The sequence below is a fragment of the Aspergillus foveolatus genome, assembly GCF_047715535.1.
Source record: "Aspergillus foveolatus strain CBS 279.81 unplaced genomic scaffold BDW70scaffold_24, whole genome shotgun sequence".
Lineage (NCBI taxonomy): Eukaryota > Fungi > Ascomycota > Eurotiomycetes > Eurotiales > Aspergillaceae > Aspergillus > Aspergillus foveolatus.
The window spans coordinates 279,503-303,729 of NW_027396088.1; the positions used below are offsets into that span (position 1 = coordinate 279,503).

A 24,227-nucleotide genomic window follows, 5' to 3' on the forward strand; every position below is an offset into this window, starting at 1 on the left:
CAAGTCTGACAGCTGAGTGGAGTCCGAAGGTGGAAGAAACTGGGGGATTATTTGAGAGACGGATGCCTGAGGTTCCGAGCTGATTATGCATTCACTCCGCTGCCACGTTGATTACAGCTCTCCGGAATAGAAAAGTCAATAGAAAGTCTATGTACTTGAAATATAGAATATATATATATATTTTGATTTTGTATATGAGATCCATCTCAAGGGTATCTTAACAATAACACCGCCCAATATCTCCCATAGGCTTCCCACGAATATAGCAAACAAATGCATAGATTTCAGCCCGAAAGAAAGTCCAAAGTCCACTGTATGTAGGTGAATGGCCGCCGATACTCCCCGCTAAATCCAACTGAAGACAATAAAACACGAAAGAAGGTATCACGAAAGAAGGCGGGTATGATCGCCTCTTATCGTTGAGAGCGGGACTCCTCCGGCCCTTCATTATCCGACCCTTCATTACCAGGCCCCATATCTAGTGCGGACTGTGTCTCTCCACCAGAAGGGCCATTCCCACCAGACATAGTGGGATGTGCCTGACTATCAGCCTGCGTAGGCTGCGAATGATGGTCAGGAGGATCCTCGGACACGAGCGCCGCTGCTTCAGGATCATACCGAAGCTCGTAATCCATAGAGCTGAAAGAAGCCTCCATATCGGCAGCAGTCCACGGCGCGGCGCTCTGGACCTGCGGCTGGATCACTCTCATCTGCTGATCACAAGGACGTGAGGCAGTCCGGCGACTTGAGAACCGGTCAACAAGATTGGAATTTGTAAACCATTGCGGTGACCATGTATCCTGGCCGCGGCGCCGGGCAGGTATCACTGTCACTGGCAACGGCTGATCGGCGCCGCTCTGTCGCCTTGATGCGCCGTCTGACATTGGATGGAAAGAGAAGAGACCTCGATGCCGAGGGGTGTGATGCGGGTTTTCTTCGTCTCCCTGGCGGGCTTGATCATCTGGGGAGAGGAACCCTTCTTCCTCCGCCTGCGCCGAGGCGACTTCTCGTGGTAAAGCCGCGTGCCTGCTCTTGAAGGGGTTCAAGATGAACCGCCATCGGCTGTCCACATTTACGATTTGTGGCGGATTCTCTCTCCCCGGCTGGGCATAGGTGTCCTGAGTAGGCAAGCTACTTTGTTGATTCTCAACGACCGCAAGTTCCTTCTCGCCATCGCCATCAGAGCCTTCATCCTCTTCTTCCATGAAGGGCATGGCAACGGGTGGTGTGGGACTGGAAACAGGGTAATAATGCACATTATAGACTGTGCTTGCTGCACTAGTTGTGTCAGCTCGACTGACAGGAGTGACAGCAGCTGGCGGTGGTGTTGGCCTTGCGGATCTTCGCTTTCGTGATTTGGCGGCAGTAGCACCCTCGCCTTCGCGCTGAGTCTGGGTAATGCGGCCTCCACGCGGTCTCAATGGTCGATGAGCAAGTCCCATCACGCCTCCCCAGGCTGAAGACATTCCGGTGCCTCCACCGCGGTCATGCCCATGGAACTGCTGACGAGGCCAGTCAACTTCCTCGGAAGGCGTGACTTCAATCATCTCATCACCGTCAAAGACCTCTCTCCCGAGAATACCATCTTTCCTCTCGTCTCGTTCTAAAGCCTCGATACGTTCCACCCACTCCCAAACGACCACGCTTGCTGCCGCGGAGCCGACCCATCTAATATATGTACCCCAACCAGCTATTTCTGGTTTCGCAATATCCAGAACAAAGAAGACAACGGGTATCAACACTGCACACAAAGATAAGAGCGCAACGAGACATATATTTCTCATCTTAGGATGAAAGAAGGCGAATCGATGTTTCGATAATGAGTAGAATATCACCCAAGCGGCGTATAGAAGGTTGAGTGCAAGTTCGAACAGATAGCTGAGAGCCGGAATAGCATCTTCGTAAAGTCGTGGACGGGTAGTATTCGTCTTGACCAGAAACTTGTCCAGAATCGCAAAAATAGTATCCAGGACAATCAGCGCAAAGCCCGCCCACTTGATCATAACCTTTTCTTTATGTCGCGGGAAAAGCCGAATAAGCGTCTGCACCTGAGCCAGCCATAGAAAGGTGCTCGAGATGATCCGAACCACTTTGATCTCGGTGCCATCAATGACCTCCGACGTCAACGCCTCGGCGTCGGAGTAGCCATGATCATACTGTTCCTCTGCCACCCGAAACGAATCTGCGGTCGCTATAGTCAGAGATATGGCGACAAGAAGCGCGGCGACCTTCTGTAGCCACGGACGACCACCAACACCCACGACCGACGAATTATTGCTGTAGGACCCGCTGACCATCCCATGTCGACCGAGGAAATTGGCGCCGCCTCCAGGGCCACCAACATAAAATGTACGAGGCGTAATAAGTAGAATGATGACAAGCAGGTAGCTAACGACAGTGGCACAGCCCATTGCGTACAACAGCGGTGTCACGGACGCGTAGAACGGGTCGTGAATGTCTAGTGCTGCACCCGCATGTTCGGTCGTCGTCGGCGTACTTGTGCACGCGGGGTCGTAAATGGCATTTTCTCCGAGGGATATTGAGTAGGTGCGGTTTAGATATACATAACCTAGACGCGAAGCACTCAATACGTTAGTCTACCTTGATGAAAAGGGCGCCGCGGACGACGCAGCTGGAATCCGCAGAACAATACCATCACTAGGAAGCAGGAAAGGAGTACACCCAGGGACATAGGACCTAGTGGTAGTACTCGTCGGCCGGGCCCATATCTGACGGGGAGCAAGGCGGCCGTCATCATCCTCCATGGTTATATTCTACCGAAGTGAAACACACGTCACGTCACGACCGAAGCAGCTCAGCTCATGCACGCCGTGAAAACATTTGTATCGCAAGCATCAATGCTGAATACATAGGACAGTCATCGATTCCCTTTGCTCAGTTCTTCATCACTGCGCCGATCTGTTGTTTAGGGGCAGCGGTCGATCAATAGGCAGACGGTCGGAGCCTGTCGATCGGTGAGGAGGCAGACGGGTAAGACACGATTTCACGGCGGATCTGACGGGGAGTGCGATGAATATGCAGGGGACAGGCGATAGAAGTAACAGGCCGAAGAGGGACTGGAGTAAGGGTGAGCTCTGAGATGCAAGCTACATACGCTGGTGGTGATCTCGTCCGTTGATCCGTCTACAGTGGAGTTTTGAGGAGCGAAAGTGAAAGAAGCCTTTCTGGAGTTGCGCCACAGAACAGTAAGCTGGACTGGACTGGACAAGAAAGACATGGTCCAGATCTCGCCTCGCCGTCCTCACCGCCCGCCATGTCTCGATTTCTCTTTTCTACAGGAATGTCACTTGATTATAGTGCTAAAAATGGATGGAAACCGGCATTGCTGACGGTCAATGTTCCCCGCCTGTGAGCAAGGTACTGCCTGCACGCAGGTCCTGGTGGAGGTACAGAAGCAAGCCCCAGGCCATGCACCGATTTAAAGCAGCCTCTTACAGACTGTTGTAGGCCGCACATAAAAAAATCCATGGCATTGGGAACTCTACATTAAAAGCATCAGCTATATATTCCTTTTGCTGATGTATTTGATGGTACAAATCCAGGTGTACACTTGAAGTATTGAGGATGGTTAAGGAAGCTTCGCAGAAAGCACAATCTCGTCATAGGGGTATCCAGCATCAAGTCGCTCAAAAGAAAACATAATCTCGACCAGGTCGGCACGTCATTTGTTGGAAGGGACTGAAGCCCGTCACCTTTGGGGTGGACCGTACGACATCGGCCCCGGGGCTAGATACGGAGATACCAGAGCGGCTCCGGCAGCTCTGGACGCGTTCGCCCTCTCTTCCTCCCTCTTTCTAATCTCTTTCTCGTCCTGGATGAGTGTACAGCATGTGCAACAAGTGGCGCGAACGCAGTCGGACGCAATACTACCCTGGATGGCATATGCCTTGCGGGTTCGTGTGTGTTGGATGGTCGCAAGAAGCCCTAATACATGTTAGTTTATCTTGCGACACTATGAATTTAGGGCTTCAGCTCACATTGGCAACCACATAGCAAGGCCATGGCGGTACAGGACCCATTGCATGTCTCGTAACCGAGCATGTTCGTCGGGTCCTCTTTTCTCGATCTCCTGGATAGACGGTGCTGTGTTCTGCCATACAGAATGCAAGGGCATACAATGCCAAGAAGGCACGTCCCAATGCTCGAGCAGTCACATAAACTATGACTCCATCCACCGCCTTTAATCTGTTGGTTAGGATGTGATATCTGCCCTGGCTGATGGTACCCCACGGAGTCGGTCGGTGCCGGCGTTGGGGCAGTTGGTGCCCTCGCTGGTGGAGGAAAATAAGGTAGCCTAGGTGATTGAAGAGGGTTCGCGTCTGGTGCGACAGATATATTTTGACTAGCAGGCTCATTGTTTTGTGTATATGGGTTTGTCTTGACAGGCAGAGGGCCCGGGGAGCTTGGTTGATCCGGAATCTGCTCAGCAGGCATTTGCACAGAAGCATGCTCAGGTATATCGTGAGCTAATGGAGCATGATTGGCCGGGTGGTCTCGGATATCCGGACACGGAGTATCTTGTAACGCATGCTGTATCTTCTCAACGGCAATAGGAGGTGTTTGATGAGTCGGATGGGTATCCTGGTCTGTTTGAGCGGGCAAAAGTCGCGGACGTCGCTGGTTTGGCGGAGTCATTTCCAGCGGCGTTTCCACATAAGAGTATCGATTGTTGGCTCCCATGTTGGAGGTATCCAAGCGCAGTTTGGGATTCATGTCAAGCACGTTCGACAAGCGACAAGCAGGATTTTAGAGGAGCTCAGTAGGAAGGCAACAACCTCAATACGACGCTTAGGTGAAAAACGTCCACGGTTGCAACCCAATACGCCTCTTGTCATTCCCAAAAGGCCAAGAACGAGTGAGAAAGGGAGCACAGAGACAGATGGAAACATGTAAATATCTCAAGTCAATATCGAGGAGCGACTCAGGCTGTTACCGGTGGCCTGCTCTGCGGGGCGATTAAAGCAATTCTCACTAGGTCCGAATGGCTCGACTCTCTTGTTCGGAAGATCGTCTCGGCGATGGATTGAAGTGTCGCCCTAGCAAGCTGGCCTGCATGGTTCCGAGCGCTGTTCACACATACTGCGATCGTGGTTGGCTCGATGCCTGGTTAGAGAGATGGATAGTTCCGTGGGGATGTGGTGCCCATCACATAGCGCCGCCCTGTCACATCACACGCTGTAAGCGCCTTTGTTGGACGGACTCTGCCACTCCAAGCCCTGCTTCGTCTATCGAAACGAGACACTGCCACAGTCTAAGAATATTAACTCTCTATTTTCTGATTTACCTTTCCTGGAGCATTGTTTCATCTAATCTGCCCACGTATGTCATGATCGACGTTCCAGACGTCCAGTCAGCGTCCGAAAATAATGTTTGTATGGCGCCCGGATGCAGTGGTTGACAGCATAGCCCCATTGAGTAAAAGCACATATTCTGTGCCTACTCGGGGCCGGTCGCCCATAGGCACGTACTCAAACGTGGTCATACCCTGCAGATGTACCCCATCTGATCAATGCAATGCAGTGATCAACTGCAGTATAGCATCCCGATCCGAACATCATGGAGGCAGATTCCAAATGAAATCTAAATCTAAGGGATCCGAGTCTAGTCTCAGATCAGCCGGTGCACCATCCCAGGATCCGAATGGTGCCATTAACGGATCTAGTGGGAGAGACAACCAGCTATTAAGGTCAGCCTGGGTCGACCAGTCCATCATGTTGTTGTCCAAGCCAAACGCTGTTCCAAGTGATTGCTCTGACTCGCCATTGTCGCCCCGGGTTGGTTCAGTTTTTTGACTATCTACACGACCGGAACTGGCGAATGTTTGCCGCAGGCGCGACACATGAGTCTTGAGGAGCGTTGCATATTTCGAAGCAAGGTGTATATCGTCTAATGGCTTGCAAAGAAGGGCAGCTATTGCCGCATCGAGGAGGTGTAGCGACTCTTCCAGTTTGGTTTTCCGCACTCCCAGGGCTAGTGCTTTCAGAAGAAATATCGACGAGCTGATCATGCGGGATAAGACTCGCATTGGAAGGCATCGCGGGTTAGCGAGAGCAACTACATGTGAGAGGATTGTGCAGGCACCATCTATTACTTCTTCAATGAACTCATACTCATTCCTACTCATGTTGAGTTGCCGCGCCTGAGAGACGAAGGTCGTGTCAATTGTTCCTCGCGAGGGCGTGTCCGACAGCACACGCTCAACGATTCCCTGGACACCGAGAGAGTTGGCGAAAACCCTCAAGTATTGATATTCAATGCACAGAATATCATTGTAGCGAGAGCCTGTCTCAGATCAGCCTACCGTTCGCCCAAACACCTAGGGAACCCACTCTGAATGTCGTGGATATGGTCCTGCCATGCTGCAAGCTGGGCCTTCCACTGCTCTAGTGATGCGAAATTGATATGCTGGCTGCCAGCACTCTTAGCCGCGGTGAAGAATGTGTCTCGTAGGGTCCGGGTCAATCCCGTCAAATTCACCCACGAAATCATAAACCTCGCCCAATCAGGGTCGACGGTCATAAGGCTTTCAAGCGGCTCCTTGCCATAGTCTGGCATAATGGACGTGCAGCCAATTCTGGAAGCGAGCAGATTTGCAGTCACAAACAACAGCGACGGAAGGCGCTGGCGTCTAAGCTCCAGATCCTGGAGATAATTCTCGACATCAGGACCTGCGATTGCGCCCTGTCGTTTTGACGTAGTTATATGGTTTCTAGGGTTGAACACGCCAAGCTCGTGTGCGAGCGCCAGTGCTGAGCTCACGAGCATCCAAGACATCCGGTCTGACCGTCTCGTGGGCTCGACGACGTCCTCCTTCCAACGGTCTTGCATGGGACATTCCTGTGCGGTCGAAGGCGGATCTCGCAAGGTAAACGTTGTCAGCATCCAATCCGAATCCCACCCGTCTGCTTCCAAGGGGAAGTGTAGAGCCAGGGGATACCACTCCGAGAGGAGCAAGAGGGCCTCAATAGTTGATATATGTCTAGTTTTGGCTTTTGACAGTTTCTCTTGCCCGAGCATTATCCGCAAGATGAGATGTTGGCAATGCTGCCATAACCTGTTGTGGATGTAAAATCCCCTGGAGCTCCCAGAGGGCCCGGGTAGGGTATGATATCGAGCGGATATCATCAGGATTGTGCAGCATAGAACCGGTTCTTGAGTGATCAGCCAGTAGTGTGTATGGTGGTCTGCGAAGAAGTCTGTCAGAATGGGGGACGTTACCGGTGCCAGGTTGCGGAAGAACCTGCCAGACTGTTAGACGAAGGCCTTCTTCGGGGTGGCCAACTGACCAGTCCGTATACGACAGCGCCTCCTCCGCCGTGAACCAGCCCATCTTGACAAACCGGCATCCCTCCCAGACTCTGAGCACATTATCCTCGGACCCGATATCAAAGGGGGTGTTCGAATCATCAAGAGCTGTAGCTTGGCCATTGCCAACACGCGCACTCGAACCTGCATGCGCCGCGGCATCAAACAGAATATTCATGGCATCATTCCCACTTGCAACTTGTTTCTGCAGCACCGTCGCTGAGATACACTCGCCGTCTTCTAACCCCGCAGAAGCCGATGCTGAAGCTGAATTTGACGGTGATGGCTCGTGGACGTCATCAATCGCCGTTATAGTCGTAGCTGTAGCTGCACCATTAAGACGTCTCATCCCAGGCGGTTCGTATTCAGAAGAAGCATGGCGGACGCCTCGAGTTCCACTTTCCCCGGCGTGCTTTTTCCTCGACCAAGGCTGCTTCGATGAAAACCGGCACTCCAATTCCATCTTCCGACACCGCCTACACGGCTGATGATACTCGGGTTCGGACTCACATTTGACTTTTCTCCGTCGACAAGGAATGCATGCTTTATAGGCTCGTTGGAAAGTGTATTGTGTCGATGCTCTGCTTCGTGGAGGGCGTTGCATCCTGCCTTTCTTGCTCTGAGTCAGTAGCGATGATGGCAGTCCAAACAGAGCAGTAGTTAGAATTCTGGAGACGAATGCCGAGATACTCCGCTAGAGCAGACAGGAGGAGACTGCAGGTGGGAGGTTGGGGGAAGCTGCAGTGGAGCGGGAGGGGGGCTCTTGGAGCAATTCAAAAGAGCTTCTTATAGGCTGCTACAGATAGGAATTGGCGGCGCTTTTCCACCTCAAGCCAAGGCATTTTTTCCCCAGGTTCTCCCCCGGTTACTGGTCTGCCTAGGTACAGACCTGTTCCTATGTTATTCAGCTTCTAGAATCATTCTATATTGTCACGATATGTGCAGCTGAAACGAATTGCAGGTATGAAAGTTATACGATATCTTTGCTACTAATTATTTAATGCTCAAACTTACTACATCTTTCTGGCCATAACTAGTACTTGTACTGTGTTACTACACTTAGCCTGTCACCACCCAGAATCACCCATTGCAGCCATCCCACCCCAGATCCTAACGTACAGAATCGTCAAAATCCTTGCGCCCAATATCGAAGGCGATGGGGAGAAAACATGATCAGGAGAAGCTGAAAGGAAGATCCTAGAATTTGCAGCGAACATTCCATCAGTAACTACTACAAGTATTAGCTATCTTCTTCCAACTTTGTATCCCAAGCTAAAAAGCTTCATTTCTCGAGTTTACACGTCATTCTTGGACACTATAGTAGAGCCCATTGTGCTTGGGCTTCATATGCAAAGAACGAAGGCATTCAGAGGATCCAGAAGCCGGCATCTCAAGCAATCGGGACCCTAGGCTTGGGTGTGAGATGTACCAGCTAGATCAAATACCGAAAACGGGGATTCGCATCACCCTCTGCTGTCACATCAATGCGGACATCGTCAGTAACCGGCCCATAAAGCCTGTCTCGTATCTTGTTCTCATAGCTCAACTTCAGATACAGCCCCCCTGCCATTAGCGCAATGCAGCCCGTCAAGGCGCACCCAATGGCACAGCCGCGGATATAGATCGGACTGTGGAATGGTCAGCTAGATTAAAAGAGTTATCAACCGGGGTTGGGTTACCTACCCTTCAGAATCAGGAAAGACAGTGCTACTGACGAAACTCGAACACTGTCCAAACACAGCCAATAAAGCCATGCCGGCGCCTTTCTTCGAATCGCCACCTTGGTTGTTTAGCAACCAGGTGATGTTGATGCAGAGTGCAGGAAAGACGCCGCAGGTTGCCAGCCAAATGCCGAGATACCGTGGCCCGACCTTGTTCTCATCCTGGACCGCCGCAAGGATCAAGTAGCCGATCATCCCGATTGTCGAAAAGAACACTATGACAAGCCCTCTCCTTCCGTATCTGTCGGAAAATATCGCGGCTACGACGCAAAACAAGAACGAGACAAAGTAAGGGGGTGCCGCGAGGCCCTGGGCGTTGATGGACGTGTATCCCATGTGCTGGATGATGGTTGGGAGGAAGTTCGAGAGGCCTGCAAACGAGAAGTTGCAGCAGAAGTGGATCAGGGTATGTACGTAGTTCTTGTAGTCAGTCAGGCCGGCGAGTACCTGGCGTCTGTCGAGTTTGTTCTTGGCTGTGCGGTCGACCGTGTGCAGGCGCTCCGCGGCCGTGGTTTGCTCTGATTCGGAGAGGAATTTCGCGGTGCCGGGGGAATCGGGGAGGAAGAAGAAGACGACTATAGCGAATAGCACAGTGGGGGCGCCCTCTGTTTAGATTAGTCCCCTGAACTGTATGGCTCCAAAGCAGTGACAAGTCATAGCTGGACTTACCGATGATGAAGAGAAACCGCCATGATTCAAGGGTCGAGTGTCTGATATGCGTAATGCCGTAGGCGAGTGAACTGGCAAAGCAATTGGCGATAGGAGACATGCCCAGTAGAATCGAGACACGAAATCCGAGCTCTCGTCGTTGATAGAATAACGACAAGAAGTAGGGCGCGCCAGCACCGAAAGCGGCCTCGAAGACGCCCAGCAGGCACCGACAGACAATCAACTCGGCCATATTGTCAACGGCCCCTGCACACATGGCAGCAGCACCCCAGCTGAGTATCGTCAGCACTGGTAGAACAATAACGGATAGTATTTGAAGGCCGGTGTTCATACTTACCAGATGCACAAGCAAGTAACATAAATGTGGGCGGGAAAGAGTTTCCAGAAGACGGTCGTCCATTCGAAAAGCACATAGCAGATGTAGAAAGCGTTCAAGACCCAAGCCCACTGCGAGTCGCTGATCCCCAGGTCTTTGTCGAGGCCAGCGGTTTTGGCATTGCCGATATTTCCTGCACAGTTTGAGCTCCCGGAAGGTTAAGTTGGAGACAGAAGTTGGGGTCCTACCTCTGTCCAAATAGGATAGCACATAGAGAATACACACGATGGGCAGGACTCTACGGTCGAACTTGGGAATTGTAAGCAACTGTCAGGCCACCGCCTGCGAGTCAGAAATATAGTGCCATACCTTCTTGCGTATAAGGCCCTCCTCAGTTGCCGAAACATGGATGGGCCGTTCACTCCTTTCCACATAACCAACCTTTTCGGAATGGACGGTCTCCAGATGAAGGGAGTCTTCCTCTTTGATGGCAGCCATTGTGGGTTTTTGGAGCAGAACTGGGTTTGAGAGTGAAAACCTCGACAACACATCTCTGGTCCTCTTTATACTCCGTACTGTAGGGTAAAACGCTGATCAGTGGCCGCGAGGGGCCCGGATGAGATGATGAGTCGCTAGCCCGAAAATCGATGGCAAAGTCTTGTCATTCATGTCCTCCGCATTTTCTACCCCATGGGGTATCAGGGGGCGAGACCCCGTGGACGACTACGGTGGTTAATTGGCAATACCCGCCCTCCACGCCAACCTCCTTCTTGGGCCATCTGGTCCATGACCAACAACAGAAGACTCACTGAAAATGAACAGCAGTTGATTGGAGCAAAGGGGTGTAAGTAATGCCTTTTTTAGAGTTGAACTCCTCATTTCTCGGTTGAGAACTCGCCATTGCCGACAGCGCGGCTATTGCCAAATTGCCGCATCTATCTGGTCTCGAAATATCCGCTCTCTAACGTGCAGTTTGCCGAGCCGGTATTTATACCTCTTTCTAGCACAATAAGGCTCCGGCTCTCCCTCAGAAGTATTGTGAAAGACAGATTCAGAGCTACCCAGAATGTCCGTCCCATATCCTTTTAAGTTCACCACCCCCGACCAGCCAACCTCTGCCAGCAACGGCGAAATAACCTCCCTAACGATCAAACTCGAGAATGTCCGTGGCCGAATCCCCTCTGCACAAGCGTCGCGCCTTCGGACGATGATGTTGGAAGCGCATAACGATCCTAGCAAGATCATCGCTCACGCCTGCTCGTACGACGGGCTGTCATCGCGTCTTGTTGAAGAAGCCGGTTTCCCTATAGTGTTTTTGGCCGGCTACACGGTGGCCAGTAGCTTTGGTTTACCAGATACAGGGTACATTGCAATGGAAGATCAGTGCAAGAGAATTCAAGAAGTGGTGCGCCAGGTCAAAGTTCCTGTCATGGCAGACGGGGATACCGGTTACGGAGGTCCCATGAATGTCAAAAGAACAGTCGAGTCATTCGCAGCTGCAGGCGCTGCTGGTATAATGATTGAGGACCAGACCTGGCCGAAGCGTTAGTGCCGTTTCCAGACTATGTTGGAGGAAAGCTTCGCTAACCCAAGAGCAGGATGCGGACATACAAAGGGCAAGTCCGTCGTTTCCCGTGGTGAAGCCTACGCACGTATCCAGGCTGCCGTCGACGCCCGCAATGAAGGACAGGACATCTTCATTCTTGCCCGGACCGATGCCCTGATACACGGCTGGGACGAAGCCCTAACCCGTGCCAAGGAGTTCAAGCGCATCGGTGTCGACGCAGTCTTTGTCGAGGCCCTACCGGATAGGGAGTCAATGCGGCGATGTGTCCAGGATGTTGGCATTCCTACTTTTGCCAATATCATTGAAGGTGGTAAGACAGAGAATCTCTCGGCCAAGGATCTCGCCGAGCTTGGTTTCTGCGCTGTAGCATATCCTTGGACGCTTGTCGCCGCTAAGCTTAAGAGTATCCGCGAGACGCTGGACGCCCTGAAGAAGAGTATGACTGAAGGGGCACCGCCAATGATTTTAAGCTATGCAGAGGTCTGTGAGGGGGTTGGCTTCAACAAGTACTGGGTATGTACCGTCTTCTTGTCCTCGGACCTTTCGTTAACCTTGCGTAGGAACGTGAGACCCGGTACGAGTTCAACCAGGATGGTCTAGTCAATCCGCCCAAGTGAAGTTTCAATGCATATTGCTGGCTTGTCTATTTATCATATTTGCAATGGTGTTCTAGACCGAGGCTACACTTACTCTCGAACTGTCAAGCATTGACTTAGTACATCAAAGTTAGGGCTAATATTTATGATGCATTGCATAGCACAACAGGTAGAGTTAGAGAAGCAACAGGAAGCGTATGTAACAAGATACTACCCGATGATCTCATGTAGTAGAGGCCTTAATCTGATGATGCCCATTTGTAGCCTCAGTATCATTCTCTTCTATGCTGAATCTGTACTGAGCTATAGCAGATACCGCAAGAACAGTTGCCTCTTCACCACAAGAGACATTAAACTTCGACTATTCTTAGCAATCACTTTTTACAGGTAGACGCTGAGAGTGGGGCATATATTCATATCAGACATCTATCAGATATATAAAACGCCCGTACTATATCCTCTCATACTCAGTGGCTGTAGAGTAGCCTGATGCATCCCATGACGTCAAAAACCACATGACACCTCCATTCAATCAACCACAATGCTCACCCACGCCACCGACAGCATAACATGCAAGATCCTACCCACGGATCTTAATTTCGATGACACCTGCGCCAAGCCATGAGGTCAACGGCTATTGTTTCCTTCCGGTCCAGGTTTAGCTGCTGAATGGTGTCTATAGCTGTGCAACCATTATGATACTCCCAGCCAGTTGATATATATCTCAGAAAATGCCCGCTTACCTATTCTCTGTCGCAAGTTGGTAACAAGTTCTAACCTGACCTGACCCGGCTCTTATTTATATATCTCCAAGAACTTCCTAATTCTCTAAGCGCAGATAAACAACCAACTCAGATATGGACTTCATCACCCAATCCCAGCCTCAGTCCCAACCAAAGGCAGCCGCCACTGAAGCGGGCCCCTCGACCCCCTCCCACACTGAAGAACAAAAGCGCCACTTCTACGGAATTCTCCCGGAACAGGAAAGGAAAGAGAAAAGCTACGCACAGTGGGTACGAGAAGCCTACGCAGAGCAGTACGAGAAATGGATGCCATGGCTGGAAGACCAGTACCTGAAGTGGTTTGGGAAGGGGGATAATAAGGCTTCTTACGTTACAAAAGGTACTCACAGAAGTCTCCAGCTCCACGGGTTTTGTTCGTTTATGCGATAGCTAACGGCTTCATTTAGAAAATCTCTCCAGAACCAAGATCACCGGCAACGAGCAAGTCAATCGACTACAAGACGACGCGAATAACCTCGTCGGCAATCAGCTCGGCGAGAATGGTTTGCTTGCACCTGTTGGAAATCTGGTGTCCCAGGAGGGTATTAACCGGGCGGAACGCGGGGGAAAGGACGAGAATGGTTCTTACGGGGGCCCGCTGGGGCTTGTGACGGATCCGGTTATTAAGGGGGGCAAAAGTGTGGGAGCTAGTGTGACGAATGGAGTGAGGGGTGTAGGGAGTTCAACGGGAAGTGTTTTTGGGGGAGGAAAGTAGATAAGTGTGATATCGTGAAGGGTACTTGGACTGGTTAAGGAAGATGGATTGATTTATGGGTACAGAATTTGGACTCATGGCATGTGTGTAGACAGGGATATTGGGAATATGACTGATATCTGAATTCCTACCGTTTCTGTCCAACTATCTATTTTGGGGTAACTGTCATGATATATTTGATCGATCCTTTATAATGATTTGGCATTCTGCAAGGCGTATCGTGTCTCGACGTGGGTGGTCAGTCGATATCTAATGAAAATGCCATAAAAAAGTCGTGTCGCAGACGACGAAGAGACCAGCAAAGTGAGCATGGTGGTCTCAGATGGACCAAACAGGTTTCTCTCATACCATCTCTTGTACAGCAAACAGGTCAGAAACGGTAGGAAGTCACAGTCGGTCGATGTCGGACATGCAATGTTAGCATGATAAATTTATTGCTAGGATAATGCTGCCTTCTCCGTGCAACTCTAGACAGCGATGAGCTTGTTCATGTCGTTCATCAATATATCCTGATACTCTTTGTTGGCTGGTCAGCCGGGAAATAAAGTACGCAGGGGCAAAAAAAGCTTTGACAAGAGTGGGATTTGAACCCACGCCCTCTTACGAAGACCAGAAACCTTGTTCAGGTAAGATCAGAGATCTTGAGTCTGGCGCCTTAGACCGCTCGGCCATCTTGCCACTTGTATGTGGGAATCCTGCTAAACTTTTCTTACAAGGCTTTTGAACCGTTTGACTGCGGTGGAAGAGACTTGTCTCCCCAACAACCAACCTCCAACACCCTGGCACAGGCTGGTGAACACCAATACTGGCGGATTCTATTATTTGCGAAAGGACTCGCTAGACAAGAATATTTCCGCAGCCCTGGATGCTCGCCCGAGTTTCAAGTCCAATTTGAAGGATGTTCCGTCGTAAAACTCGATCAGCAAAAGTTGTAAACCATCTGTTATAGCTCAGAATGACAATAGATATTACATCCGATTAAGCAAGAGCTATTTTAATAACTGCTCTCTAAGAGTCAAGCAATATATAAGCATTTCTTGATTAGATGCCCAGGACCTCGCACAATAGACTCCTCTAATTATATACTGAATGCCGGGTGATGCCTTTGACAATATATCAGCTGTTTGCCCAGTATCATGTAATGGCAACACTTCTGAACGCGGTTACTAAAGCGTGCCGTGGGATTTATGCAAAAGAGAGACCGAATATGAGCGGCCGAGGCTGGCTGCGCAGCCTCAGGTCGATAGGGACGCTCGTCGCCACATTACTGCGCCATATGGCACCGTAGTCCAACAGTTGGACTGAAGGATAATCTTGCACGGCTTCAAAGAGCTCACGCATCTTGATATAGTGTATTTGCTCTATTATATCATGTCAATGTTGCTGCTCCCCCGGGGAAAATCTCTTTGGATGTCCAGATACAAAAAACCGTCAAATCTTCCGAATATGCTTTTGTTACGGGCGTAGGCAGTATTATTTTCAACTGGCTGTCCTGTATAAACGAGTATCACAAGTTAGAGAAAGAAACAAAAGATAGAAACGCAGATATCTTCCTCCTCCCTTTTATCAACCTTTCCCAATCATACGTCAAGACTTCCAAGTTCCGGACTTGCATGCCGACGGATCTCTTTTCCGAAGTTACGAGGATGGATCTCTTTTCCTACGGGGCCGCAATTCTGAGGCTGTACACTGATGTTGCAGAAACCTTATTTAGAACCAGGTTGAGGGCATGGCCGACAACCAAGATCCAGGCCATAGCCTGTGACAGCTTTTGCTTGATTGTAGTTCAGATAGCTACATATGGGATATAGACATAGCACTTTTTGTATCAGTATAGGGTTCAACCAATTACCTTAGCTTACAGAGACTGGTTTGGATATCTCTTTGACGAGGAATGGCTCTTCTATACGGCTCCAGGCCACGTTCAGGTATATAGGCGTTGTTTTGGCCAGCAAAATAACTCCAGTTAGGCAAATATATCATGGAATATACAAACGGATGCAACCAGCATTCTCCACTACACAAACAATGGGCATAGAACGACTGTCGACCAGCGAGCAGATGCATGCATGCATCTACCGGACAATGATGGAATCTGTTATCTGGAAGTCCCTGCTTATACGCTCTTATGATTCTCTCGGATCCTCTACCGCACAACCTTTGGGTTGTGGATTATGTCGGCCTCAATGCGGTACTAAATCCTTAGATACTATTCTAGCAAAAGGAGGTAATAAACTACGGGAAGAGGAACACTGGCTCATGTAGGTTGCGTTGAAACTCCTGCCTTATGCCGCAAGATGATTGAGACCACTCGGCTTTGGACCCAGTTAGGATCTGAATGTTCATGTCCTCAACCACACGAAAAGAGCTTGAGAAAGTGAGAAGGAATGTAAACTTCTTGAGATAGCGCAGTATATGCAAGCTGAATTGTCTAGCTTGCTTGATACATCGTCATACGGATGCGTGTCCCTTGAGGGTTGGCAAGCGGCACAATCTGAAGAAGGAACTTTTCGTTGAGATGTTGCAGGCTTTTCTGGAAATGCAGATCCAATTATGATAAGACGGTAAGAGACAAAGCGGCTTCGCTGTGAATTTGGCCGACCGACTCAGTGAGGGCTTTTGAAACCAGATTGACTGTCTGGGGGATACAAGGTCTATCTGTAAGTCTTTCGGTCCATTTTCAGTACATCTTACAATCAATCTCTGTACGCTTGCGGTGGTAGCTCGTGGCTCGTGGTCTTGCGCTTGAGTTTGTAGTAGTATAGTCCAAGTGCTGCTGCACCGCTTGTCCTGGAAGCGCTGTTTGATTTCCTGCATATCCTCACTCCTCGTGTCTTTCAGTCTGGGAACAAAAAGGGATGGGAAATCTGATTGGGGGGAGATTGATGGGACAAATCTCATGTGGTTAATTCAAACTGGCGATGATGATGACCAGAATCTTTCAGGATCAGTTTTCAGTTGGTAACCAGTTTCAAAATTGACTCAATTTTACCTTCACTTTGACAAGCCTCTGCACATAAAAAGCCTTAATAACCACTATATATCAAAGCGCAGGATCGTTGAGCAGGTTAACCCAGGGAATGGAACTGGCGTGAAGTCTAACGGCCCTTGGTTCTGCACAATATTGGTCGACAGATACCCATAGAATTCCTGTCATCTGCGAAAGGGACATTACTAGGATGTGATAGATAAGGCATATAGTTAGAAGAATGATAGAACTTGACTTCGAAGAGACATTGCTTTGTCTTGCTCGAGCCTCATTTGCTGAAGTAGCGCATTTGGCTCGAATACTATCCGATCTCTGACTAAAACCAGCATCAGCTGAAACCAGCATCAGAAGTCAAGCAAAGGTGCGTTAGAGCTGTACTCAGCAACATCTAGAAATTATCACTAAATCAATACATGACAATTTTCGATATTCCAGAATATCATTTTACTGTCAAATAGCGAGGCTCGTGGTACGCCGCTCAATTGGTCCTCAAGAAACGAAGATGCAGCCTCAACGTTAACCATCTTACCTTTTTAACAAACCACCTACCGGTTAATCTTTCATTTAACATAATACTCAAAGGCATAAACTCTTCAGCCCGACTGTCTGATGCGCACGAAACAGTCTTAGTCCCACCATGACACTTATTTCCAATGATGACACTTTAGCGAAGGGTTGGACCACGTCACATCAATGGACGTTTGCAATATGACTCTGATCGGCAGGTAGTTTTGACTGTGAAAGGAATTGCAATTGCTCATCAAACGACAGGGCAATTGTTTCGGAATCCAAAAAGCCAGTAAATAGAAGAAAGTCGTCAAACCCATCCTAGTAATTAATCAGGCTGTAGCGTCGGAGGTCTTTGTGCACATGCATCATCGCAATAAGGGACTGAGCTGGTTCCAAGAAGATGCTTCAATTCGCAACCGTATGTAAACATATCCCGCGGCGGAATGCTTGAATGGGTAGGACAAGGCTGGGCAGCAAGGGGGCATACGTTCTGTTAGTTTGTTAATTTATCAGACAATTCGCCGATGAGACATTTCTCCCCCCTTGGTTTGGGAGTTGAGTAGGCCGAACTTTCGACGGTATAACCAATGGAGAAGATTTGCCCAGATCAGACGATAAAAGCCGAGTACCCGTGTTGGAGAAGTGCACTAACAAGTGCACAGCCGCCTTCCAAGGGTGAGATGACTTGGATTTCTTCAGTATACGCCTGTTTCCGTTATTTCCGGCTGCTTCGTGCAGGGATAGCTTGATGGTATCCGATCTCTTAAGAACCTAGGCGACGTGTCAGCAATGACGATCATGACAGCGAGCGGTGAACATAGCATGCGTGATTGAGGAAAAGACCCAGCATGGACCTCAGTTGTTGAGACGAAGGTCAACGTGGTGAGGTTGAAAGTTGCTGAAAGATATGAGCCAGCAGGTTGATCACGTTGCGCAATGATTGGTAGATTGTGTCCGAAGGGGTCATGTGGGTGTGGGGATGAAAGAAAGGAGTTTCCTCTTGGAATGTCCTCCTGCGGCAGTCGGCCATCAAATAACCTCCAAGCAAGATGAAGATAACTGGCTTGTCCAGATAAGCCTGACTGATATTTGCACGGCACCATCCACTTTGGTCCTTAACGAATGTGATCAGCTTCCATCCCCTCTCTGTGGCTGTGGTAACACAGGAGTGCTTTGGGTAGGGCCAGATCCTGTAGAGATCACATTGTGAATAATGGATATAGGCCCTAGAGTCATGTGTCGACAATGAACCGAGCTTGTTGCCGTTCTCCGCGTTTCGTCCAGAAATCTCAAATGCGGTAGCCCAACGTGCCAGCTCCGGGGCCCAACTTGGGTTCTGCGTGCAATCCTGAGGATGACGGTTGGCTAGTAGGACGTGAACCAGAGGATAAAAGGATGATGATAGTAGAGCTGTGTAATATATTATAGCCGAGCGCCAGAAGTGTCGACGTGCGTATCAGAGCTCGAAAGGTGTGCGAGTTTGGCCAGGAGTTAGCTTCCACTTCATCGCTCCAGCAACACTCTTCATCGAAGCATCCGTAATAGGTCCGAACCTGATTGGTGGTCGTCGTTACTGTCGTCTGTTCTGACTTCTGATCCCTGAGCTCCAGCCTCGACTCCAAGTTTTGTTCCAATACATTCCGGGGAGAGACGCGGCCTGAACGACGACTATTAGTGCTGTTAATCCCTCACGGGATCGCCCTAAAATTGGAATTTCGGATAGGAGTCCGAAGCAGCTATCCTCGCTTGGTTCGCTGAAGAAGCTTCTGATCTTCTGATCTTCGGTAGATACTATGTCGAAGTGAGATTTGCTTTTCCTGGCCTTCACCGTAACAGCGCAGTGTACTCCGTATGGTCAGTGGCTACCCCATCCCTGAGTGAAGTAAAGGAAAGCGGTGACGAGGATCCGCATCACTTTGCCTTCTTAGTCGTTCCCCGGGCTGGCCAACCGCTCCTTTCGAACTAACAGCACGCTAAATTCCCCTACTTATCTCTCGCCCTTCCATCATCATACTTTAATCGAATTCACAGGTCAATCTATCCCTATTTGAGGCGGCGCCCCTTCAACCTGTAAGCTGCCCTTGCCCTGGAACGTGGCTGATGTTCCTTGATTACTTCGATTGCTCCCAGGCTAACGCAGTGACGCCAGTTCCTCTTGGGCTTTCCCTTTTCGCCTTAACTCGACTGAAACACCAACCACAATCCTTTTCCTTCCACGCTTTTCATGCCTGTTCGGATCCCATAATCCCTGTTTCGACCAAGTAGACTCGACCAATGTCCTCCTCATGTCAAGGCCTCCATCTGCATCTGAGAATACCCCCTCGACTCCCCCGGTGACACCTGCTGCTTCTGCCCAACATGATTGCTCTGGACGCCCGAGCTCTCTACATAACAAGCAGCGGCGCCACCGCGATGTTCGGGACCAGCTCGTTCATATTGATCCTCAACACGCTCCCTCTCCATCCCGCGCTGAATCCCCCACGGCTCGGCAGTGGGCCAACCCCTCGTCCAATTCTACTCTAAAAAGAGCTAAAACCACTGCTTCGGACACCCTCTCTCGTTCAGGTCTGTCCTATACCGGTTACAACAGCCCTCAGCTGTCTGAAAGGGACAGCATATTCGCAACACATTATCTTCCTTCTGATAACGAAGCTGCCAGTTCACCGCAACTTCCGCCCGTCGAAGCTGCCCATCATGATGTTCCCTCAAAGCTGAACTCTGACAATGCCTCTCCTTCCTCCTCGTTTACTCCCAAAGCCCTCTCCTACCACCATCGCGGCGACGACGCACACATGGAAGTTGACGTCCACAGAACACAACCGTTACGCTCCGCGCCGCTCCTACCCTCCGACCCTCTTTTCACAATATCGCCTAGCGATTCAGATGTGAGGCTAGATGAGGACCTTGATAGGTCTACCAGGAGACCGCAGAAGCATACGTTGGACAATATTGCGCCCTACCGCAAAACGTCTTTGCATCTTCCGGGTGCGGGTGCGGGTGCCAGTGCACCGCCCCATCGCGGCCTTCACCCGTCGCCTGTGATTGATGGTACCTCTCGGCCACAAGAATTCATGGTGACCTCTGACAAGCGAGCCACAAATGCCAGCCTGGGGGGTAGCTCCCATCAGAAACAAGGACAATCGCCGTGGGATTTTGCACAGGGTCCCAAAATTGAGAGAAGTTCTAGTCGCAGTCGTCGTGGGAGGGTGGAGAACTCAATTGAAGCCGACATCACCAATGCAGAGCATGCTCCCTATGTTCGCAGCCGTAAATCGAGTCATTACCTAGGCCTGTTTAAAGAGAACACCTCCACGTCTCCGGATCGCAAGCGAAGAGATGACCGTTCTGCAAGGCATGATAATTCCTCCGAGTCACGGGGCAAGGAGCAACAGGGACCTCATGCGGAGCATCGTCACTCTCGGGACGACCAATATGAAGCGGAGAGTTTCAAGCGACCGGAGGTTCAGGGTTCGAAACGTTTATCACAGCTTTCGCTTGCTAACATCCCAATGATCAAGCCATTCGCGGGTGGCGACTCTCATGTGGATTATACAACGGAGCATGTTCCTGCTAAATCCGAGCACAGAAGATTACCTCGGAGCCTTCTTGAGGAAATTCGGAACTTTCACCTTACTCCCGGCGGGGCAAGGGGAACGTCTTTCTCGAGAAGTATCCCTACTCAGTACTCAGAAAGAAGCAAAGCCTTCCATCCACGCTCTCCCTTTTCGGATACAGAAGAACCCCATGTCGGTTCAGGTCCTCTCGACGATGAGGAAGACGAGCAGATCTCCTCTGCAGTGTATTTTCCACATGAGCGAGTGACAGTCTCCGATGAGGTCGATCCCCTGCAGTCTATTGAAGGGCATCCACGTGATCTGCATTCATTTGATGAGTCCGCAACGGAGGGTAGCCTCGTTCTAAAGCCAGAGAGACTTACTACTCCGGATGAGCCTGAACCTAGTCATGTGGATATATCCCTTCGATCTAAGAATGACAGTAGAATTCTGCACGGCGATCTTCAGGACAGGAAGACTCCAATAGAAGAGCTAAATGAGAAGTCTATTGATTCCATGTTGCAGCGCCAAACTGAGTACTCCACTGAAGAATCCGAAGCCTTCTCTGCAGACGACAGTGGAACATCCGTTCGGGATGAAGAGTCTAGCGTGACCGATGAGGCTGAGGTCACACCAACGGCTACCCCCACGCAACGCCCACATATACCTCGGCCCCGGCGAAAGCAAGGCGCAGTAACACCAGTCGGAGCCGTGGAGTTGAAACCGTACCGGCATCAGGTTGGCGGCCATACAACGGTCTTTCGATTTTCCAGGCGTGCCGTCTGCAAACAGCTCAACAACAGGGAAAACGAGTTTTACGAGCGCATAGAACGCAGGCATCCCGAAATGTTAATGTTTCTCCCAAGGTATGTATCTGCAGAAATTGTGACTTTACGTGGTGTTAATAGTGCTCTAGGTACATCGGTGTTCTGAATGTGACATTCTCGAAGAAGCGCTCCAAAAAATCTTCGGAGGCTCGGCCTGGACAATCAGACATTGATGCTACAGATGATCCGCAAAATAAAAATACTGTCGCAACCACCGGACACAGTGTGCACGAAGCCGCGAATCCTGTGGAGAAAGAGCGCATTTTTAGCCAGAAACAAGTGACCGGTATCGTCCCTAAGGTGATACTCGAAAATAATCGCCATATTATTCCTGTTGATCTGTTTTCTCATAAAAGACCTCGCACAGCGAATGCTGCGCTGTCTGACATGCGCCCATCCTCCAACGGGGCCGGGCTGATCACTAACCAGCGAAATCATGAACATGCTTCGTTGGATGAAAAGCTCTCTCACTCGCCAGCAAAAAAGACTTGGGGTGCTACGACTGTCAATCGAAAACTTCAAGAACAGGTTCTCAGAGAGGTATTCAGCCCACCTGCCATCCACCACCATAGGCGCCATGCTCGAGGACTCCTCAACCTACCGAGAACGACATCTGATGGCCATCGTCGGAGCGCCAACCTTTCCGAAGGTCTGATCACCCGCCAACCTCGCATTATGGAACAGATGGAAACACCCCGATCTCCTGCCATTGACATTGTAAAGAAAGGTAGCGACGGTCCTGGCCTCTCGTCGTCCGCTTCCACGGCTCTTGAGGGCGGTCAGCAGCACCTTGACTCGGTAAGGTCGGAGGAGGCCGTCCCACGTTCTAGCTCGGTGTCGCGAACTCGAAGAGTACGACGTAGGCACTCCGGCAGCGGCCTGCAGAGGCGGGGAACAATGGATTCGGACAAGGGCGGCGGCGAACTAATTTTTTTCGAGGATGAGGGATACGGTGGTGACAAAGAGGATGAGATTTTCTCAATGGAAAGTGACGCGCCTACGTCTTCTACCACACCTGGCGAAGCAAGGCTCTCTAGCTCCAGCCCGTCTAAAGGCAGTGACCTGATTCCTCAAGATAGGTGGACTTCTGGTGGTCCTGTCGTCGAATCTTCGAAAAGCCCTGCTTTCCCAGGCTTCAACGATAATATAATAACGCAGCCTCCGGCAAATCCAAAGGAAGCGCAAACAAGGAAAGATGACAGGGTGCAGTTCTTCCTTCTGCTAGAAGATTTGACTGCTGGGATGAACAAGCCTTGTGTCTTGGACCTCAAAATGGGCACTCGTCAATACGGCGTGGAAGCGGACGACAAAAAGCGGAAGTCGCAGAGACGCAAGTGTCAGAACACGACCTCTCAGCAACTTGGTGTTCGGCTATGTGGCATGCAGACCTGGAATGTGAAGAAGCAGGAGTACATCTTTGAGGACAAGTACTTTGGTAGGGACTTGAAGTCGGGTCGAGAGTTCCAGGATGCTTTAACACGATTTCTCTACGACGGCGTTAGTTATTTGAGCGTTGCTAAGAAGATCCCTATTATCCTCGACAAACTGGCGAAACTGGAGAACATGATCCGGAAACTTAAGCGGTATCGCCTTTATGCCAGTAGCTTGTTGATCCTTTACGACGGCGAACAGAATCCCCAACACAAAGCCTCTCAACATGAAGCGGCTTCAAACGACAACGCGAGAAATCATCTGCAACGCCGTACATCTGAAGATGGACATAATAACACCGATGTTTCATTGAAGATCGTTGATTTCGCGAATTGTGTTACGGGCGAGGATGAACTTTCGCCAAATGCCCGTTGCCCGCCTCAGCACCCAGATGATATTGATCGTGGCTACCTGCGCGGGCTTCGTACCCTGAGAATGTATTTCCAGCGGATCATGAATGAGGTTAGCCAAGATGAATATCTCGAGAGAGGCGAAGGTGAAGGCATAGCGCTCAACCCCCAATCATCGAGCAACAACCCTACGTCTGACCGCTACTGGGATGAAAGCGTCATGGATCTAGATCCCGGAGAGGTCAGCTTCTAAACCACCGACCCCGCCAGCCGAGGAATGCCCGCCCGCTTGTTGTGTGTTTATTTTTATTGGTTCCTTTCACTCTTGTTTTTCCCCGTGCATTTTGCTAGGCCTTTGAATTGGAGTTAATGGCTTTACATTTCCATCTATCGATCTAGACAAGGATCGACGTATGTGGCGTCAATGTTGCATGGTCACGGCTTGGGAGGTTATGCTGGCTTGTCTTACGAGTGTTTTCGATTTTTGAGTCATGATATCAAAAGCATTGTACCAACGCAGGTGTGGAGATCTGATGTCTCTATGGTGACGACTGACGACTGGTCATGGCACTTACTTTCTCTGGAGGTTTTTCTTCCGCGCCTGGTGCATGGTCGAATTTCTCCATTACCCCTTTTATTTCTGTCCTCTCGCAATTCGGACAACCTGTCTTAGAATATACCATCCAGGAACTTATCCATTTCCTGGGCTTGCTTTCCATTGAGACCTCATTCTATTGCTTGTACAGTTAGTGCAGTGGCTTAGACAAAATCGTAACCAAACCTTGTTTGTACCTGTACTCACGCGAGTCATAATGGTTTAGCTCCAGCCCTCGAGTAGGAGTCGGAGTACAGTAAGTATGTGCGGAGCTAATAA

At 50.1% G+C, this 24,227-nt stretch overlaps 7 protein-coding genes and 1 non-coding gene across 8 annotated transcripts; 3 read left to right on the forward strand and 5 right to left on the reverse strand.

The window, feature by feature from the left end:
- Nucleotides 1–223: 223 nt before the first annotated feature.
- Nucleotides 224–3,176, reverse strand: BDW70DRAFT_136434 (PalH/RIM21 family protein). The gene is made up of 2 exons (XM_073736859.1): nt 2,654–3,176; nt 224–2,569 (listed from the first exon to the last, which is right to left on the reverse strand). The coding sequence occupies exons 1-2, from the start codon at nt 2,763–2,765 to the stop codon at nt 414–416; spliced, it is 2,268 nt and encodes a 755-aa protein (XP_073595996.1). The 5' UTR covers nt 2,766–3,176; the 3' UTR covers nt 224–413.
- A 533-nt stretch (nt 3,177–3,709) lies between these two features.
- BDW70DRAFT_150337 (DUF614 domain protein) lies at nt 3,710–4,701 on the reverse strand (the record flags this gene model as incomplete). Its single annotated transcript, XM_073739140.1, has 2 exons — nt 3,710–3,945; nt 3,999–4,701. 2 exons carry the CDS (start codon nt 4,699–4,701, stop codon nt 3,710–3,712), a joined length of 939 nt encoding a protein of 312 aa, XP_073595997.1.
- Nucleotides 4,702–5,357: 656 nt separating this feature from the next.
- BDW70DRAFT_168229 (Zn(II)2Cys6 transcription factor domain-containing protein) lies at nt 5,358–7,930 on the reverse strand (the record flags this gene model as incomplete). The annotated part of the gene is made up of 3 exons (XM_073742404.1): nt 5,358–6,303; nt 6,351–7,075; nt 7,308–7,930. The coding sequence occupies 3 exons, from the start codon at nt 7,928–7,930 to the stop codon at nt 5,576–5,578; spliced, it is 2,076 nt and encodes a 691-aa protein (XP_073595998.1). The 3' UTR covers nt 5,358–5,575.
- An 828-nt stretch (nt 7,931–8,758) lies between these two features.
- Nucleotides 8,759–10,530, reverse strand: BDW70DRAFT_160058 (putative MFS transporter; the record flags this gene model as incomplete). Its single annotated transcript, XM_073740783.1, has 6 exons — nt 8,759–8,954; nt 9,010–9,652; nt 9,717–9,988; nt 10,054–10,225; nt 10,281–10,341; nt 10,402–10,530. 6 exons carry the CDS (start codon nt 10,528–10,530, stop codon nt 8,759–8,761), a joined length of 1,473 nt encoding a protein of 490 aa, XP_073595999.1.
- Nucleotides 10,531–10,811: 281 nt separating this feature from the next.
- On the forward strand, nt 10,812–12,354 carry BDW70DRAFT_52901 (isocitrate lyase/PEP mutase family protein). Its single transcript, XM_073744208.1, has 3 exons — nt 10,812–11,576; nt 11,631–12,112; nt 12,160–12,354. The coding sequence occupies exons 1-3, from the start codon at nt 11,099–11,101 to the stop codon at nt 12,214–12,216; spliced, it is 1,017 nt and encodes a 338-aa protein (XP_073596000.1). The 5' UTR covers nt 10,812–11,098; the 3' UTR covers nt 12,217–12,354.
- A 374-nt stretch (nt 12,355–12,728) lies between these two features.
- BDW70DRAFT_136442 (uncharacterized protein) lies at nt 12,729–14,268 on the forward strand. Its single transcript, XM_073736860.1, has 3 exons — nt 12,729–12,958; nt 13,034–13,317; nt 13,385–14,268. Exons 2-3 carry the CDS (start codon nt 13,053–13,055, stop codon nt 13,690–13,692), a joined length of 573 nt encoding a protein of 190 aa, XP_073596001.1. The 5' UTR covers nt 12,729–12,958; nt 13,034–13,052; the 3' UTR covers nt 13,693–14,268.
- BDW70DRAFT_t107 lies at nt 14,262–14,370 on the reverse strand. The gene has a single exon. It is a non-coding gene; the product is annotated as a tRNA-Leu (tRNA).
- Nucleotides 14,371–19,202: 4,832 nt separating this feature from the next.
- Nucleotides 19,203–23,692, forward strand: BDW70DRAFT_52945 (inositol polyphosphate kinase KCS1). The gene is made up of 3 exons (XM_073744209.1): nt 19,203–19,261; nt 19,341–21,611; nt 21,662–23,692. The coding sequence occupies exons 2-3, from the start codon at nt 19,477–19,479 to the stop codon at nt 23,604–23,606; spliced, it is 4,080 nt and encodes a 1,359-aa protein (XP_073596002.1). The 5' UTR covers nt 19,203–19,261; nt 19,341–19,476; the 3' UTR covers nt 23,607–23,692.
- The last annotated feature ends 535 nt before the right edge of the window (nt 23,693–24,227 follow it).